General features: G+C 31.3%; 2 protein-coding genes across 2 annotated transcripts in view; one reads left to right on the top strand and one right to left on the bottom strand.

Annotated features, from left to right (window-relative positions):
* Nucleotides 1-12,096, top strand: part of LOC106477355 (mitochondrial-processing peptidase subunit alpha-like) — a 29,505-nt gene extending 17,409 nt beyond the window's left edge. The window contains exons 7-13 of the mRNA XM_013937937.2: nt 1,843-2,015; nt 2,514-2,622; nt 3,375-3,586; nt 5,044-5,134; nt 6,332-6,394; nt 8,214-8,358; nt 9,218-12,096. Of these exons, the coding sequence (XP_013793391.1) occupies nt 1,843-2,015; nt 2,514-2,622; nt 3,375-3,586; nt 5,044-5,134; nt 6,332-6,394; nt 8,214-8,358; nt 9,218-9,387 (963 nt within the window). The 3' untranslated portion in view covers nt 9,388-12,096. The remainder of the gene's footprint in view (nt 1-1,842; nt 2,016-2,513; nt 2,623-3,374; nt 3,587-5,043; nt 5,135-6,331; nt 6,395-8,213; nt 8,359-9,217) is intronic.
* A 1,697-nt stretch (nt 12,097-13,793) lies between these two features.
* On the bottom strand, nt 13,794-18,653 carry LOC106477345 (protein Dr1-like). The gene is made up of 4 exons (XM_013937929.2): nt 18,322-18,653; nt 16,294-16,508; nt 14,504-14,667; nt 13,794-14,092 (listed from the first exon to the last, which is right to left on the bottom strand). The coding sequence occupies exons 2-4, from the start codon at nt 16,502-16,504 to the stop codon at nt 13,973-13,975; spliced, it is 495 nt and encodes a 164-aa protein (XP_013793383.1). The 5' UTR covers nt 16,505-16,508; nt 18,322-18,653; the 3' UTR covers nt 13,794-13,972.
* Between the last annotated feature and the right edge of the window lie 2,179 nt (nt 18,654-20,832).

Genomic DNA, 20,832 nt, shown 5'->3' with positions numbered 1-20,832 from the left:
TGATTTCATTAATGTGTGCAATTATTTCATAAATATTGGAAATATGAGTAGGTTACAGAGTATGGTTAAAACTTAAAGTTTCGTAAACTTTTTTTGCTTGTACACACATGAGAAAATATCACTTTAATAAATATTTGACATGTGTACATATCACAACAGTAAATATGTTCCTTCCTTCCTTGTATTAAAAGTCAATGTAGTAATTCCAAATGTTAAAATATATATAATGTTGTTTATTCTTTAAAATTTGTTTGTGATTTGAGTTAAAATTCAAAAGTGTGATCAGTATGCACAGTCATAAAATATGGATAAAACTTCATTTGTTATGCATCTGATGAGATATCAATAATTTGATAATCAAGTGACCGATCATACTTAAACTTTGCAAGATGACATTTAAGCATACTGAGGCTATTAATATGCAGCTTGTCTGTATTAAACAATACACGAATAGTTTTTAACAATTTCACATTTTATTATAGGTAATGATACATTACAAACATAGATCAAATGCTCAGGAAATAACATATATTGATCAGGGAGAAGTCGGGGATTTTCATTCTGTGGCAACCATGTGTATGAAATAATTTTTAAAGGGAACAAGTTTCAGAAAAATGCTTATAAGGAAAATAACAATACCCAAAATAATCACATCAAAAGGTATTTGGTCTAAAAAGACACTGCAGGTACACATTATATGAACAAGACTGTTTTAGAGATACGTTTTGTAATACTTGACATAATACTGAAAAATACTTCCTTATGTTATGATATTTTTTCTAGAGTACTGAGCATATTGTTATGTATTGGGAAGTATATTACAGCATGGAAACTGTGTGTATACAAAAAATTTGGGGAAATATTGACACATGTCAAAGCACACTCGGCTAGTACGAGTTCTGATGTAGTCTGTGTACCTTTGCATGTTGAATTAAAAGTTTACATGATTTTATTTTCAACAAGGTATTTGATTTACTAATAAATCTGTAGGAATGGTTATTGTTAATTTTAATTTATAACTAATAATTAATTGAACATTTTCTGTACATTACTTATCAGCTCATCAAGCCTCACTACAATCTTATCGTATTATCTACAGGGTCCACCAAAAGAAGTGTAGGGAATTTTTATTGTTAGATTTTCCAAAGTATTAATGAAAAGCTTTATCCATTTTATTATGAATTAAAATTAAGGATTTGTATTTTAATCATGAACAGGTGAACAATGCATCAGCATTCTCTTATCGTTCAGTTTTATTTCAAAAATGAAAGCTCCATCACTGCTGCTCAAACAGCATACCATCTAGAACTTGGAGTTAATGTTGCTCCTTCTGAACGTGTTATCAATGAGAATTATGTCTTCAACAACATTGGTGCCGCCTGACATACAGCATGAGCAACAATGGCATTGTTGTGTGATCTGTTCCCAGACAGGGTAATTTTTCATAATGGAGACATAAACTGGCCTCCACAATCCCCAGATTTGTCAGCAGCAGACTTCCCTTTTTAGGGTTACTTAAAGAACAGAGTGTAGGTCAACAAGCCACAGACACTACAGAATTTGAAAGATAACATAAAGACAGAAACTTTGGAAAGTGTCATTCTTAGAGCATGTCAGTATGTGGCAGTTTGTGGTGGACACCTACCGGACATTAATTTTCCTTCTTAATGGTTATAAGAAATCTTACTTAACTACAGTTTCATAAATATTAAACACAAACTATGCCAACTGTTGTTGTTGATTATTGCAGTTTTAAATCCCTACACATCTTTTATCAGACCTTGTACATATTATTGCTTTCTTTGAAATAACTATTTAACCTTTTTTTTTTTTTTCATTCAGGCAGCATACCAAAACAACACACTTGGTTTACCAAAGATCTGCCCACCAGAAAATATTGAAATTATAAACAGAAATGTTCTCTTCACGTACTTGAAGCATTATTACACACCGTCACGTATGGTTGTTGCAGGGGTAGGAGTGGATCATGAAGCTTTGGTTGATTGTACACAAAAGTAGGCAAGATGTTAATTGTTTTCTTAGATAAAGTCTTTGTAATATGTCTTTACTTAATCATAGTACAAGTAGCAAATACAGAGTATTGTGGTGGTATTGACATCTTTAGATGTTTCAGATATTCAGTAATGATGTATTTGGGATACAGCTGAATAAAGGTTTTCATGGAACAGACACTTTAAATGACATATGGTTGAGGTTGTATGTATATTTGCAGCTATAAATGAAAAAAAAACAACTTAGTAATGTATTTTTTTGTTCAGGGTAGTTACATTTATAGAATGATGAAAACTAAGATTAGAATAAGCCTTTTTCTGTAGTCAAGGTACTTTATATTTACATATACATAAATGTTTAGCTGTTTTGTATGACAAGAGTATCTACAAGTAGAAATAACTATATTTGGTGTTGTTCTTTTTTTTTTCTGTTGAAGTGGGATAATTGTAATCATTAAGCTAGTTTTAAACAATTCTAAGTTTAAAGATCTGTCTTGGCAGGTACTTCGAACAAGAAAAACCTGTCTGGGAAGAAGATCCAAAATTAGTTATAGATACCAGAATACAAGCTGATAAATCAATATCTCAATATACAGGAGGAATGATACAAGTAAGTTTAGGTTCTAAAAACTTATGGTATGTAATTTATGACAGTAATATGATAAGAATTGTCCGTATGCAACTTATAACATTGAAGTTGGATTGTTCAACCATCTTCACTTTCAATATGTTGAAGTGTTTAGTTGTTTTTTTCATATAATAGTGAAGCTGGATTGTTCAACCATCTTCACTTTCAATATGTTGAACTGCTTAGTTGTTTTTTCATATATCATTGAAGCTGGATTGTTCAACCATCTTCACTTTCAATATGTTGAAGTGTTTCTGGAAGCTATTGTTCAACCATCCAATATGTTGAACCATCTTCACTTTCAATATGTTGAACTGTTTAGTTATTTTTTCATATAACATTGAAGCTGGATTGTTCAACCATCTTCACTTTCAATATGTTGAACTGTTTAGTTATTTTTTCATATAACAGTGAAGCTAGATTATTCAACCATCTTCACTCTCAATATGTTGAAGTGTTTAGTTAATTTGCTTTTCTGATAAAAATTTGTTCTTCCGGAATTACTTACCTAATTTTTACATACGTTTTACTTGGTAAGCTATACTATATGAAAAAAGGCCAGAATAGGTTTTTATTAAAAAAAAGTAAAAAAAGATGTATATTGAATATTAAACTACTTGTATTCTGCTCAATAGGCAATGTTGTTGATTTTTTTCAGTTCTTTTGGAAGGACAATTATCTTTAAAACCCCAATTTTCCATCATTTTATTCTTGTTTTCCTCAATTTTATACAGATTGAAAAGGATTTGTCAAATGTAAGTCTAGGTCCAACTCCAATACCAGAATTGGCCCATTTAGTGCTAGGGCTGGAGAGTAGTTCTCACCAAGATCCAGACTTCATACCTTTTTGTGTACTGAACATGATGATGGGAGGAGGGGGATCATTTTCCGCTGGTGGGCCTGGAAAAGGAATGTACACTCGTCTGTACACAAATGTGTTAAATAGGTTTGTATTAGTAGTAATGTCTTACTTTGAGAAGCTGGTAACTGAATGTGAGGATAAACAAATATGTTAAATAGGTTTGTATTAGTAGTAAGGCCTTACTTTGAGAAGCTGGTAACAGAATGTGTGGATAAACAAATGTTTTAAATAGGTTTGTATTAGTAGTAAGGCCTTACTTTGAGAAGCTGGTAACTGAATGTGAGGATAAACAAATATGTTAAATAGGTTTGTATTAGTAGTAAGGCCTTACTTTGAGAAACTTGTAACAGAATGTGTGGATAAACAAATGTGTTAAATAGGTTTGTATTAGTAGTAAGGCCTTATTTTGAGAAGCTGGTAACAGAATGTGTGGATAAACAAATGTGTTAAATAGGTTTGTATTAGTAGTAAGGCCTTACTTTGAGAAGCTGGTAACTGAATGAGAGGATAAACAAATATGTTAAATAGGTTTGTATTAGTAGTAAGGCCTTATTTTGAGAAGCTGGTAACTGAATGTGAGGATAAACAAATATGTTAAATAGGTTTGTATTAGTAGTAAGGCCTTACTTTGAGAAGCTGGTAACTGAATGTGAGGATAAACAAATATGTTAAATAGGTTTGTATTAGTAGTAAGGCCTTACTTTGAGAAGCTGGTAACAGAATGTGTGGATAAACAGTATTCCTGATGGAGTGCCAAAAATTTCACTAATATTCACTCATATAAAAGATATTGTTATGGCAGCAGGCACCTATATTATAAAAATATATCTGACCTAATCTAACTTAACCATTATGATTTAAGCACTGAGTGTGGCTTAGTGTGCCAGATGGTGGTTCCATGGTTCACACCAGTCATGTCACCCCACCCCACCCCCAAAAAAACATGGTTTACACTTTAGGGCCATAGATTTGTGATAAGAGTGATACTCAAATCCCACCATTTGATCTGACAAAGTAGCCCAAGAGTTGGCAGCAAGTAGTGTTAACTAGCTGCCTTACCCCTAGTCTATCACTTTAAAATTAAGGATGGGTAGTACAGGTAGCTTTGAGTATCTTTGAATGAAATTCAACAAAAAAAATAAACATTATGATTGAAACCCATTAAACACGTTATTAATCAAGTGCAAGATATAAAGGGTTTTTTAGCAATGATGTAACTATTTAGCTTAACCATAAACAAACTAATTTGTTAATTTTTCAAAATTATTCGTTGAAATGTAGAAAATCAAATCATGGAACTTAGCTATTATTGGAAGTAAGACAGTTTTCAAGAAATCACAATAGGTTTAAAATTGTAATTAATCATTTCAATAGGTTTTTAAGTTGAAACAAATAGGTTTATGTTATCAAACAGAAAAATATGATGTCTCAAAGTTTTCGAAAAGGAAGAAAATATTAGGGCAGTAGTGTAGAAGGTAATTATTTAGTGAAAACATTGCAGTTCAAAGTTTATAGACAAGAATTAATATCCTTTTTACCAGGCATCACTGGATGTACAATGCTACTGCTTACAACCATGCTTATAATGACAGTGGAATATTCTGTATTCATGCAGGTGCTCATCCATCTCAGGTAAATAGTTTTATTCTATTAACATCAGTTAGTAAATTGTTAGTGGACACTGATTTTTACCAAAGTTCCTTTTCTTGTGATGGGATTCATATCAGTCTAGGACATCTTGAACTCAGCTGTGATTAATCATAACATCATCAAGAAGATATTGCAGTATTTGAATTTTAGTATATCATGGATTCTTCTTCATTATACATGGAAATTTGCCTCTGTGTTTATGGAATTCTTATTTTGAATTTGTAAAATCTGCTATTCTAAATTCTTAACATTATGGTATGTTAGGTGATACAACATGGAAAGTAGGAGGATAATCTAAACATTATTGTATGTTAGCTGATACAACATGGAATGTAGGAGGATAATCTAAACATTATTGTATGTTAGCTGATACAACATGGAAAGCAATAGGATAATCTCAACACTATAGTATGTTAGCTGATACGTGGAAAGTAAGAGGATAATCTTAACACTATAGTATGTTAGCTGATACAACATGGAATTTAGGAGGATAATCTAACATTGTCATATGTTAGCTGATACAACGTGGAAAGTAAGAGGATAATCTTAACACCATAGTATGTTAGCTGATACAGATTTTGATTTATGATGCAGTTCAGTTAATTAATTCAAAACTAGGTGAGTTATTTTATATTAATGTAAAAGTATTAAAATTTTCAAACAGAAGATTTAATTTAGTTGTTACTTTGAGAGTGGTAGCAATTTATAATATAAGTGGTAGATTTTCTTTCCTTTTTCCTCTGATTTTAATTTCTGTAATTGCATTTAAAAGATTACTAGGAATATAGAAAATACAAAGTAAGTTCAATATGTTTTAATGATGCAGAAAAAACTTTGCATAAGTCAAAGAATCAAGTTCCTGTATTTGCAGTTTCTTTAATTTTGTTGTTGTCATGGGGGAAATTAATTAAATACTGATATCAACTCATCACTGAAATTATTTTTGCTAAGGAGAAAAGTTACAGACAGTTGAATGCAGTGGTTAAAATAAGAAAGCAAGTAGTGTGTTGTTTCGAACATGTTATGAAAGGAGTTCATTCCAAACACTTCCAGTTTTGTTTCAGGTTTAGTTATCTGTTAAAGAGAAAATTAGTTCTATCAAACAAGATTGTTGTGTGCACTTGTACATTTATTTGTTTGCAAGTTCTTTAACTTCAAAACTTTCTCTTCTGCTTGCAGCTAAAAGATTTGGTGGAGGTGATAGTAATGGAATTCACAAAGATGACGGGAAGAATATCAGAGGTAAGAAGGGTACCAAGACATGTGTAGTTGTTTCTTCCCAGTTTGTCTGTAGTTCCCAACAGCAAATAATTTAGTTCATTACAACTATTAAACAGTCCATGATGTTGCACAGTTTCACCATTCCAGCTTGATGTATAAGAAACAAAAACAAATAATTTAGTTCATTACAACTATTAAACAGTCCATAATGTTGCACAGTTTCACCATTCCAGCTTGATATATAAGAAACAAAAACTATACAAACTGAAATAAAAGTAAACATTAAAAAGCAAAGTGGTATTGGTTTTGTGATAACCTTTACTGCAGTTATTACTTTCATACAATCTATCTCATAATTTTTTGTGACTGAAACTAAGTTGAGACTGTGATGTTATTTATTGTTGTTGTTAATTGGGTTACATTTTCTTATTATTATTATCCTTTGTGCAACTTAGACTTTTCCAATGAATTAATTACACACTCTGTGTGTGTAATACTTGCAGTTATTCTATGACAGTTAATTACACTTTGTAATAAGTTTCTGTGAAGGTCACTCTTAGACATCACATCTTTACAGACTTTGCACTGTACATGAACAACATCTTTCAAAACCACATTAAAGTAACCAATTGCACATAAGTCCATCAGTGTACAGCCACGTGGCTTTACAAGTTTGTCAGAGATGGGGGACAGTATAGACACCAGATTCATTCATCATGATTTTAAAAGCTCTGCTGTGGACTTTAATGTATAACTTAATGATTTAGCATTTGTGGCATCCTTGCTCTAAAAGTGCTGAAATATCATGTTGCTTAATTGATGTTAGTGTTTTTCTCATAACGATTGGGGTTCATCTTTGCTTCATCATGCATTTTGTGAAATTTAAATTGCCTATTTCATGAGAAACCTAGAGCAGTGATAAAGCTCAACAAAAATAATGGTTGAAAATCATCCATTTCTTCACACATATATTCAAGTACACATAGATCTTGTCCAATATTTCTTGTTCACCTGTGATTTTTGCTTCTTTAAAAGGACAAAAACCTCTTGGAATTATCTTTTGGACTGTTGATTTAGATATATACATTTGTTGGCAATCTGTATAGGGATGAGGGCCCTAGATGACCATCCTGCAAACTTTATCAATGCGAATGACATCCCTTGTGTGAGATGGGATGCTTTTTAGAAGGTGTTACATCCTCATGTGATGGTGCTGATCTTCCAGTGATGCTGTTCAATATTATACTTAATCATCCTTGAAATTGACATGTTTTCACCTCTTTGCTTTTTTGTTATATTCAGAAAGGACTGTGAAATATTTATATAGCCATATTACACTGTTAAAATATTTGGAATTTGCTGTGAAACAAATGTATAGGGGATAAAAATATTTCCAGTGGTGCTGAAACTCATATTTCCTATGTATTAGCATAAGTAAAACATTTTTCAAAGTTTGATTAACCCTCCCCTCTTTATCTTGTCTTACCTTCACGTCATTATTAACATAACCATAAATTATTCAATAAAATACTTCTGTTGCATCTTTTATTGTAATTGTGTACTCTTCAGTAATTATAGTCTATTTTTTATACTTTGTTAATGGCTGTAGATCCAAACAATTGTTTTTTATTATAAATAACACAATAACTTATAAAGTAAGTTCCGTTAACAGCCTTTAATGTCTGGATTGTGCTATAATTATACAAAAAAAACAACACTTCAATTAAAAATAAAAGTATGAACACTATTCTTTAAAGCTGTTTTTATTTTTGTAGTTCAACATATAGTGTAAATAAAAGTTGTAAGTATATTCTCTGTCCTGATTCATTATCTTTTAAAGGATGAGCTGAACCGAGCAAGGAAACAGCTTCAGTCAATGCTCATGATGAATTTAGAGTCCCGTCCAATCATGTTTGAAGACATTGGAAGACAAGTTTTAGCTACAGGACACCGAAAACCTCCTGAATTTTTCATGGACGAAATAGGTAAAACACACTTAGTGTAAAATTCCCTAAACTTAAATTTCCTCTTTAGAGTAGAAATTAATTTAAGCAAGTATGGTACACATATAAGTAGTAAAGGACAGCATTTTTGTAACTGAAAACATAATGTATTTTAAGAATATTCATTGCATTTTGACTAATAACTATATTTACAATATGCTTTAGCAAAGACAGGAAAAAAAATTACTTATTTTAAGTTGATAAAACCTAACATATTCTATAAGAAACATAAATATCTAAATTTGGTTGATTTACGACTCCTTTACTTTCCAGTTAGCAACTTAAAGCAGAGTAATAAGATATTATTTGAATAAAACAAAAGTTTCCAACATCAGAATTGTTTCAATCATACAAGTAGCAGTGATCACAGTGGATTTGATATGTTGAATAAGAAAATTAGGTTATCCTATCTTATAAATATCGTTAACCTTAAAACAAACGGTTCTCATAAAATTTATGGAAAGGTTTTTGAAATATTAAAATCACAGCTTTTCATAACCTCTTGGGTAAGTTTAAATGTAGAATGCCGAGAGTAATGTCTGTAATGAATTCTAAGTGTTGAACTTGTTTATTTGAAAACTGTTTTTCTAATAGGTATTTAAATATGTATATATATATATATTCAAATTTGTCTTTCTAATACAAAAGTTAAAAGGAAATGAAAAGTACTTCTTAATATTTCTGTATGTGCTAAATAAACTGAGAGTTTAATGTTGATAAAGTCTTGTTGGATTCATTTTATAAACAAAATATTTCAAGATGATGATGATGAAACTAAGAATTTTATGAGTGTCTAATTAATTTGTAATATAAATTGTATACCATTTTCTTGCGTTAACAGGTAAAGTAACAGAAGAAGACATCAGAAGAGTAGCCCACCGTATGCTTCGAAGTAAACCAGCAGTAGCAGCTTTAGGAGATCTTAAAAAACTGCCAGCTTATGAAGATATAGAAACTGGGCTTTTGAATAAAGAAGGTCGATTACCTAAAAAGTTTTCTTTGTTTCGATGAAGTTACCACCTATACCAACAGTGATGATATTTGTAGAGGGTGTCTAAGAGACTGACTAGCTGCTTTTGTTATAGATACCATGTTATTACCAAATCTTAATCATCTGTTCTAAATGAAGTTCCAAAATGTGGAACAAGAAAGTTGGTTGTTTGTATCATCTGGTAACCTCTATGCTGTGTAATGTAATATAGGAATGTAGCAGTTTGTACATCAGTTAGTGTTTTATGATATGCCAGACTTCTCTTAACATGTAGCTTGCATCCTAATTTTAGTTTTAACTGCCATTAAACCACAACAAGTCTTGAGGAAGCTATACTTATTTGCTCTTTGAATATAAAGCAGGTTGATGTACAAATACTGACAAAAAGATCAGTATTTAAATATTAAGTTTATTTGATCATGTTGATTTCTACCAGTATATATTTTGTAGTTGTATTTTTCAGCTATTATATCTATGGGACACCTTATATAAAGATTCACTGTTGTTTAGTCATACTGAATTGTCATCATCATCAAATATTCTTATAATAATGTCTCAAGTTGAAGAAAGTTTGATATATGTATTTATGACATAATTAAATGATGTATTCATATTACACTTGGCCGTTTCATTGTTTGTAATGCTTATGTAAGTTTCTTAAGCACATAGAACTTCCTGGACAATGTGACAAGTTTTTACCATCTTATGGTGCAGAATGTGTTCACCCATTTAATAATTATCATTAAAATGACATTTGATTACATGCTTATTATTTTGTCACATTCCTCCAAATTGGTCCTTTGTGTACGTATTCTGGTACTAAATGTCATCTTTGGTCATGTTCAACAGTTACAGTGCCCGTTATTTGATATTAAATGGTTTCTGAATGTGTTTGGTATTAATATCCACTGTCTACGTTATGATATTAAATGTCGATTGTGGACATGATCTAGTATTATATATATATTTTTATGGTATTATAAGAAAGAATTCATGGGGTTGTAATAGACAAACTGCAGATGTGTTGTGGTATAAAGTGGTATCAGTGTGCACTGTGGTCCTGTTCTGGTATTACAGTGTCCACTGTGGAAGTGTTTTAGTATTAAACATCAAATACAGATAAGTTACTGTATTAAGTTAAAGTTGCCCTGTGATTATGGTGAACAATGATTTAGAAATTGTAACTTTATATGTCTTGCTTGAAATCTTCAATGTGCTAATTAGGAGGAATGTGGCAAAAAAACATCTCCAGTTAAATGTCATAGTGATCACAATTGTTGGTTGTAATAATGTTAACTCTTAGTGTATGTTGATGTTCACCAAAGAACAGTATATGTTAGTCATTATCATTACCTCTTCAAAATATGAGGTATTAATTGCAAGGGTTTTAACTACTTAAAAGTATCAAGTATATGTTAATTGAATTCTGTCATCTTACAATATTGTATGGTACAATACATCATGCTAAATGTTTTATATGCGTTTTACAAACGTACCTGTTAAAATATTGGCTCCATTACTGTGGGTTAATAATTGCAACCATGAAATTCATCATTCAGGGATACTTTTGAACTCTCTTTAAAATTTCAAAAGTCCATAGAGCACAGATACAATGAATTGAATTAAACACAGTTTCCAGATTTTACTTCTTCTCTTTGGTTTATTCGAAAGTCAAACAATATTAATTGTTACATGAAATATGTTTCAAGATATTTTGTCAAGTAATTATTTTCATTTACTTTAATATAAAGTTGAATATGTAATTTTTTTCTTCCTTTATGAATTTACACAGAAAATTTAACTAAAAACACTTGTATGAGTGAAAGTTAAAATTCCAGTCCAGTTCTGTTGATGTGGTAGTAGAATTATGTTCAGTGAAAAAATGTGTTTACTTTTTTGGTATATTAGGAACTGATAGATCCAATGTAATGACTAGAAATTGCTACATTTGTTTGCAGTGCAGAATGGTAAGTATTAACTAAATCTAGAGAATGTAAAATAAAACCACCAAAAGCACAGGACTATGAAATTACTAGAAACCAATTGAAACTATGAAAAGCTGCCATTAACTAAACAAATCACAGAAAAGAAAAAAATTCCATTTACTTTTTATTATACAGAATCACTTTACTGAAAACGTTATTTATAAGCAATAAATTTATTTCAATAGTGCAAGTACTCGTATCTCCCAAATAACTCGAGTGTCACAATATTCAGATTTGGTGGAGTCAAGGAAGTTTTAAATGAACTCTTAGTACTTTTCTAAAAAAAAAAAAGTGTTTAAATGTTCTTACTGTATTTTAGATAAGGTTTCCTATATGCAAAAGACTTGCTGATATTTTATACAGGTATGGGAAGAACATTTTTTAGTTCTTCAGAGTACTTATTAAAAACAAAAAGGCAAGTAAGATGATTTTTCTGAAGATTGCTTATCACAACAAACATTGCTCTATTCAGCATGTTTGTACATACTTCAAAAAGTTCTACAAACCATGTATGAAATATTTGTACATGCATAGAGCAGCTTTATAGATCTGGTTTGGAATATTAGTGTATACATAAAAATAGTTTATAAAACTGTTTGGCACGTTCTTTTGTATAAAAACTGTGATAAGTGAAGAGATTTTGGAACAGTGTAAAAGGGCACCAGGTTTTTATCATATGTGGATCTATAACTTATGAACAGAACCTCTACATTGAAGCTTGAAAATAAAAACCATAATGCAGCATTTGTGTTGTTTATCAAGTGGCTTTTCTTCTTCTACTTTCTGATGGATTTAAAAATTATTACTTAGTCATTTAGCTATATGTATTTGTTGATCATCGTTACTACAATAATTAATCGGGTCATTCTTAAATCTTGAGTGGGGTGAACACCCCTGATTACATTCCGCTCTAAGGCCCTTTCTATCTTAAAGCTGAATGGTTTAAATTGAAATACCCGCAAAGGTAAAGGTATCAAATGGAAGAATTTTTAAAAGAGACAGAAGAAAAACAATTGTATAACTATATTTGAAGAGATAAGTGGAATAAAATATTACAGTTCTTTTTATGATCAAGAAGTTCATGAAGATGAAAAGTGTATTTGTAAAGAAGTGCATGTAGCACATCTCATTTAGCTTCAAGAAAGCCATGACTGAAATTTATAAAACTTTAGCTATGAGCAGACCAAATTAGTACTGTTCTAAAATAACGTCAACCAATCTCAGTTCAAATGACGCAATCCGAGATATACGAGTGAATTCCTAAGTTTAAAGAGTTTCAAGCTGTTCATGAAAACACTAACATGGAAAGCCATTAGTCAATCAAAACAGGAATGGAAGTATGATGTGTCACTAGAAAAATATCGAACCATTTCCAAACTAATGATATATAGTTTCTTTATCACCTGGCCATGTATAACTATCTGCAACACAAGCAGAAAAGTGTTGTATGTTACTTCTCATTTGTACAGACAGTTCAAAAGACTGCAAGACCAACCTGTATGCCATATGCTCATTGAGGTAAATGTAATCCATTGACAATAAGGAAAAAGTTATTGATGATGGTCATTTCAGAATGGATGAGAATTAAAATACTCCAGTCCAAAAGTAAAATAAAAAAGAGAAGGCTGAAGATGTGGACTGACTGGATGATTATCACATCTATCCAGTAGCATCCATAATGACCATGGATTCAGTAGCACATGATCACCAACACTATTCAAAATGAAGAGATGTGCATCAGTCTAAAGCAGATCAAAACCAGTGCTGTAAAAGAGGCTAGTGAAAACCAATATGGAACTAGAACTATTAAGGTTACTATTAGAAAGCTTAAATCCCTACATGAAATCTTGATTGATAACATTAAAAAACAATTTAACGCAAATTATTCACAAATGTGCAAAATGTTGTCTTGAAATTAAGAGTAAACCACATAGTCCTAAATTCAAATGATAATAATCAAAATTTCTGTACACATATATCACCAGCAACTTATTACCTCCTAATCTTATAATGAACTAAAAAAAATAAGCTGTTGAAAACAAAATAAGAGTCAGAAGGTGTACATGAATGAACATACATTTTGCAATTTGTAGTGTCTACTGGAGGAATTTAGACATTTTGGCAATAAAGTTACAAAAAAAAAAAGAGACTGCAGAAAATTATAATAAACCTTTATTTCAGTCAGCATTTCACTGCTACAGCTTCATCAGGGCTAGTAGTAGCCCTGATGAAGCAGCAATAATGAAACTGACTGCAAAGTAAAGAATTTTTTCCTAACTTTTTGCCAAAATGTTTTATTTCACAATACTGCAAATACTAAAACATATCTTTCAATACTGAGGTATATTTCAGATAAAATAGCAACCACATCTATGAAAAAAAAAAAAAATGTTTCAAAAGCAATGAAATTTTGAAAAACAAGTACAACAAAATACAAAATATATTTGATAATTGGGAAGTCTGAAAATGTTTATTTTTCACAACTGTACAAAGAATATCTCGCAAATACATCATCTATAAGTTTGAGAAATGTTTTGTCTAGTATTGGAACCATCTTTTGACGAGTTATTAAATGACTATTTCATGTTAAAGTTTCAATTAGTTTGTATATTAAATTGGTTCAATATTCATCATCATCTTCAGCTTTAGAATTCTGCTGCTGCAACATCAACTGATGTTGAGCAGCCTGTTGCATTTCTAGCCACTGCTGCTGTTCTATCTCAGCTTGCTGTTGACGAGCCTATAAAACACAGACATGGTTAAATTATCAAATTCCGAGTACACTATGCTATAATTCGAAATACAACTTCTTTAATTAAACTCTAGATTTGGTATATTAAAATACTTTTAAGAGGTTCCATTTTTTAACTTCACAGCTATATATATAGCCAAAGACCTTTAACCTTTTGGACATTACTTGCTTCAAATTTCTGAGGGTGAGAAACATAGACCTCGATAAATAAAACAAACTATTTTAATGTAGTATTTGAAATATGTATTACATAAAGCCACATGCACATCAATAAATAAAACTTTTATAAAGGTCTTTGGTTTACTACGCTGTAAAGGGATGCTGAGTAAACAACAACCATCACCAACCCATCTAATTGTAACCTTCCACATATCCATTCCAACAAAGGCTTAAAACTACCTTTGCAAAAAGTTCCTGTTGTTGTCGTAAAAGCTCTTCTTCAGGTATTCCAAGATTTTCCAGCCGTGTACTTTGTCTGCGACGTTTGGCAGCAACAGCCTTACAATCCTTCAAAACTGTTTCTGCCTCATGTTTGTACTCCCTGAAACCCAGACTTTCTAAAGCTGAAGAACAAAAATACAATGTATCACTTTAACAACTATTACGTATCAAATATTTTTCTACCCTCATAGTTCATCAACGACTTTTATAGCTGGATATATATACATATATATAAAGAAATTCTACTTTTAGAAAAATAATCACCTTTAAAAACTATGGTAGTAATTTATTTACTTAACAAGGTTCTTTGAGCAAATGCTGTTTTTCAAGCCAGAAACAAGCCTGTTGGTTAATGACAATTACGAGAACATAATCTCTAACACTTCATGAAATTCTTAACTATTATGTAACATATGAAAAAAAAGTACCAAAATACCAACCTTTCACAGTTGCTGAAAAATTATTTTTTTTTTTTATAATGATATCCTAAAAACTACCTCTGCAAAAAATTATTGTTGATAGTGTAAAATCCCTTCTTCAGATATTTCAAGATTTTACAGCTGTGTACTTTGCCTGCGATGTTCCAGTAATTGTCATTAACTGACAGGCTTGTTTCTGGCTTAGAAAAAGTGTTTGCTTGAAATGTTGCCTAGTAAATAAATGAATAACTACATAATGTGAATTTCAGTGAAGATGACAGAGGAGTCTAATCTATACTTTGTCTCACTACTTTCACCATGGCACACATCAGTGCAACTTGGAAAAGTGAAGCAAATAAATTATGTAGGCCTCATATAGCAATAGAATGTAAGGAATTTGATTGATTTTCATCTATAGCCCTTTACTTACCACTCACATTTACTATAATTTAGCTGTTTGGATAATGTGTCATACCAGTACAAGTTAACTGGATACTTACTTACTTGTGAATTAATTTTGTTTGTTTTTATATATAGTCATTTACTCACCACTACTTCACTGCAAGTCATATTTGTTTAGGAAAATAAAAGTGAGATTAGTATGCACTGGTCCACATGATTAGGAATATCTTATGGTTCAGGATAAAAACTTTTAACCTCAGTATTTGGCAGAAAAGAATGCAATGTTTAATGTTCTGGAGGCTGGTGAAGAGAAATGCACATACTGGGAATGCTTTATGTACAAATACTCTACAGCAACAAGGTACTCTATTTGAGAACAAATATATACACACACACAATGTAAGTCTGGTAATAGTGTCTCATTTCTGTGGTTTATCTCCATTGGGACTCTTGTTTAACACTGTTTTTTTTGTACATAGCACAGAGTAGTTTGCAAAAGCCACTTTGTTTTAATTGTGCATTCTCATTTCAATAAACCAAAAAAGGATTGCATTATTCAACTGGCTTCACTTGCTGGAATCTAGGTAACACAAAATGTTGGAAAATATGAAAAAAAAATAACACAACCATCAATTAGTTAGTAATAACAATGTTTTTAGAAGGAAAAGTTGTGGACATAAAGTCTTTTTTTTTACATAAGTGGGTCACTATAAACCTTCTTTAAAAATTAAATTTTCATCACAGGGCCATATAAATCTATATCTAAGATGTGCAATCTTATAGAATGTAGGACACTAACAATCAACATGGCTTGAACTCTCTGTCACATTGTCAGTCATTAGTGGCTGACGCAGTTTGAACAAATTATTGAGCCGCCTTAGCCACGTGTTGTTGACATAGCTACAAATGTGTTAAAGAAAAAAATACCTCCTAGAATATGTTCAGCCGAGATAGTTTTTTTCTGCTGAGTGTTACAGATTTCATTGGCTTCAGAGGCGATGTGATGGATAAACTCAGTACAACAGTTCAGGATAAGTTCACGGGCATCATTGGCAACTCTAACATGTGGAAGAATTTCTTTAATCATCTTGTTCATTGCAGCTCGAGGTATAGTGAGATCTTCCTCATTTTCTGCCATTATTCTAAAATGACATTTAAAAAAAATCAGTGTTATGTTTATACTGTAACGAATAGTCAATGTCTTTTTTTTTTTGTATCATACAACTGTTCAACATGAGAAATGAGTCTTTTGTACATCTAACATACTATTGTCAGAAAAATAACACTAGGAAGGCTGGATTTAGTATTCTTCTAATATTTTTGTCTATAGTTAAGCAAATGAAATTACTTAGATGACAACTATATAATAATGGAGCTCCTGAATTGCCTTAAGTTTTAGGTCATAATTTTGATGTAAAATCATTGTAAAACAATACTTCCTATGCTTGTTTTATTAAATTATTGTCACTTTTCCTAAAAAATACTCAATTCTGATTTTCACCTTCAAAGTATAATCTACAACAGGGTCAAATGTACTTCTTAAGATTTACTATTACAAACTAAGGTGATGAAATTTTTAATCTTAACAGAAATTTGGAAATTAATGACTAGATTTTTCTATATCTGATTTTAAACATTATAATAATAATGAAATTAATTCAAGATTCAACTAAAACCTCAGTAAAGTGAAAATGATCATGAAATCCCTATGTAGCTTATAGATACAGATGCTCAATGGTCATGTATATGGTCAAATGAAAACAATTATACAGCCATTTTGGAATGATGACATGTTATTAGTTTAAAGATTCTTAATTGAACTACACAGTCACATATACAACACTGTCCACAAAAGTGTATATAATCATGAAAACAAGTTATGAGAGTGTACATATATTGTTGTTTTATGTACATACTAATAAAGTATCTGAATAACAGGTGACTAACCACTGTGTACACAGTCTTGGGACAATAGCTCCATAGCTGTCACATATATAGTCTAATAATACATAGATACACAACTTTCATGAAAGCAGTTTAAGTTTGACTACATACACACTGTTATGGAACATTAGCTAGTGCCCAAGCCTGACCTAGATGGTATAAAAAATGCATAAACAATATAGTACACCTATCTTCATTGATCATGCCTTTTGTTTTGCACAAGTAGGTACATGTAGAAAACAATTAATTTTTTCATTCTGCTATTCATGAAAAATCAAAGGAAATTATTTCCACCAAATGTTTCACCTCTAAGATGAAGATACATATAGAAGCAAAGATTGCTTAAGATAAGAAAATCACTTTTAGCAGGTTAGATCTGACCCTGGTAGAGTGAAACTAATGTCTTTGTGTACTATACCAATACCACCTAGATCTGCTATAGGGTATGGAATTCAAACAAATACTTAAAATCAAATTAAAAAATAAAAGTATATATATATAGTCTCTACCCATGTTGTGTATTTTACTATTTGGTTAGATAACACAGGCTGTAGCTTGTAGGCACAAGACTGCAATAACCAAAACTAAAGTCAATTATTTAATTTAATTACTCATTTCAGACAATAGCAACATTAATGATTACACAATGAATATTTAGCTAAATTAGAAATGTTCTGTAAAGAATATTTTAGCTTTTACCTCTTTAATGGGAATGTATTCAAGCAAGCCAAAACAAAAGGCTTTTGACCCACTTTATTTTTATATACGATCAGATAAAAAGTGCTAAAAACGTAAAGATTGTTAGTGTTACTGTTTGTTAGAGCAAACGAGTGCATAATTATATTTTTAATTTTTCAACTAGTCAGCAGGTATTTTACAATGTAAGCAAACTATTCACTAACTTAAAATGTTAAGCGTAGTTTATGTACCTAGAAAGTGAATACAGTATTATCCCTCACATTTTATTCTCGATAATTTTAGACAAACCACTACAAATAATACAATACCTACCATATTTCTGTAGATAAGGCCTAGCACTGCAGAAGCACAGTTTGTCTTATCCAACAATGGTCAATTCAGCTTACGTTTCTTTTGCAACTTCAACTTATAATAGTAGCACTAATCCCGTAAGATAAATACAACTTATACTGAATTTAATAGCTGTTTCTTGCTAATCAAATCAAACTGAAGCCAAACATTAGGTAAAACCAATTATTAAAAAGCTGGGAGACAACTCTCCCTACACTAACTAAAAACTCCCCTTCCGCCCTCAATTCTTTCTTGTCCGCCATTTATGCCTTAGCATGAGAGCGTCATCTTACTGTTCTGAAGCGCCCTCTGTAACAAACCATGAACATTAATATTTTACAAAGCGATCGAATATTTTGGTTTAGAATCTATTTATCCAGAAAGCATTAAAAACTTAATATATATATATTAGTACATAGTAGACATTGTTCTCATTTACTTAAGATAAAGAACTAAACTTTCAGCAATTAATAAATTTATGAGCATTTGAAATTTCAATTTTTATTTAATTCCCCTCATGAAAAAGCAGTAAGCCGAGACTTGGAAGGGAAGCTTTAAAATATACGGGCGATTTTAATTTCAGGCATATAGACTGGGAATGCTAAAGTCAAACCATGAGAGAGAAATGTTTTTTGGAACTGTTCAAGATGGTTTTCTTCACCAATTGGTCAAGGAACCTATTAGAAACTATGCTGTTTTAGATTTATTCTTAACTTCTAATACAGAAATTGTTGAAAGGGTGGAAAGTGGGGAACATCTTTTGAAGGGATGCGACAAGAATTATCTAATGTGAATTGGACAGCTGAGTTATTTGGAGACACTGATCAAATGTGGAATTTTTTTAAGAATAAATTTTTAAATATATTCAAGATAAACATATTGTTACGACAGCGGAGGTCACGTGACTCTAGTAACACGTCATATTCTCGTAGCTTCGTGAATCCTCGGGAGGTTACTAAATGCACGGTATTCTTTTATATAAGGCGGTCACGAAGTGACGGCAACAATGTAATGCTGTGTAATTGAACTGCGGACAGAGTATTGTTGAGTCGAGCACGTGAGACGTTCGTTGTGAATTATAGTGTTTGTTATAGCGCGACTGTGGAAATTAAGTGTATTGCAAAGTTGTATTCAGAAAGAATAAACCAGTTTTATTTAAGAAAGGACTTGCGTCGCTAAAGTTTCGTCGGAACGAAATTTACGGAAAATTAACTACCGAACGGAGACGTAACAATATTCCTTATAGAAAGAAAAGAGTGGCTGCAAGTAAAAAAATCATGTGGGCTCACGAAGAGTATAAAAGCTAAAATTTAAAAAAATGCATCACAAATTTAAGAAATTTAAATTTACTGGTATGACGGGAAATTTAGAAGATTATATAAGATCAAGAAAGTTGATCAAACAGGAAATTAGAACATCAAAAAGAATGTATGAAATAAGTTTGGTTGAAAATGTAAAAAACAACAGTAAGGATTTTTTCAAGTACATTAAGGGTAAAAAAATGTTAGGATGGCGTATGACTCTTGAAGAATGATAAAAAAAGGATTGTATTTGATGACTGTGAAATGACCGAGTTTTAAATTCTACCTTTTCTTCATTTTTACTAGTGAAGATTTAGGCGATATTCCTCATCTTGAACAGTTAATAGATGGACGTAGGTCGGACAACGTGATTGCATTAATTCTGAGCTTGTTGAGAAAACATTGGGAAATTTAACAAATGATAATGCTCCTGGGTCAGATGATATTTCCCCAGGGATTTTGACGGAAGCTAAAAATTGGATATGTGAGCCACTTGGTACTATTTTTGTAAGTCCTTGAACAGTGGTATGTGCCAAAGGATTGAAAGTTAGCTAATGTCTCTCCTCTTTTCAAGGAAGGTAATAAAATTGTTCCAGTAATTATAGGCCTATTATTCTTACATCAGTTGTGAAAAAAGTTTTGGAAAATCTGATAAAAGATGTTTTGCAAAGCCAATTAACAAAGTTTAAAATTTTATTGGATAGTCACCATGGTTTCACTAAGGGAAAATCTTGCCTTACAGATTAGGGTAATGGTGTACATCTGCTGTTTCTGAATTTTTAGAAAACCTTTGACAACGTGCCACTTAAAAGGCTTGTAAAAAAGTATCTATATAGTGTGTGGGATGAGTTAGCTAATTGGATAGAAGAGTGGCTGGATGGAAGAAAGCAGAGGGTTGTTATAAATTTAGTTCAATCAAACTGGATTAATGGCACAAGTGGAGTACCTCAGGTCTCATCCTTTGGGCCTTTGTTCTTTTTGATTTACATCAATGACATAGATGAAAGAATGATAAAAAATAGTTAAATTTGCTCATGATATGAAGGTACTAGGTGTTGCTACAAGTTCTACAAATTCCACGGTTTAACGAACTAACGATAGATCTAGCTTCACAAATAATACTGTTACGTCTCCGTTTGTTAATTGATTTTTCCGTAACTTCGTTCCGACGAAATTTTAACGACACAAGTCT

This window comes from Limulus polyphemus, unplaced genomic scaffold, assembly GCF_000517525.1.
Source record: "Limulus polyphemus unplaced genomic scaffold, Limulus_polyphemus-2.1.2 Scaffold164, whole genome shotgun sequence".
Taxonomy (NCBI): Eukaryota; Metazoa; Arthropoda; class Merostomata; order Xiphosura; family Limulidae; genus Limulus; species Limulus polyphemus.
Note: the sequence above shows the minus strand (reverse complement) of the source record. Positions and strands in the feature narration are given on the sequence as shown.

What these genes read in the sequence shown, in the direction of transcription:
- LOC106477345 (XM_013937929.2), bottom strand. Translation starts at nt 16,504, where the DNA reads ATGGCAGAAAATGAGGAAGATCTCACTATACCTCGAGCTGCAATGAAC. An exon ending in GGCTGAACATATTCTAGGAG is followed by an intron (nt 14,668 to 16,293) that starts GTATTTTTTTCT and finishes TTTGTTCTTCAG; the next exon opens with CTTTAGAAAGTCTGGGTTTC. An exon ending in AACAGGAACTTTTTGCAAAG is followed by an intron (nt 14,093 to 14,503) that starts GTAGTTTTAAGC and finishes TGTGTTTTATAG; the next exon opens with GCTCGTCAACAGCAAGCTGA.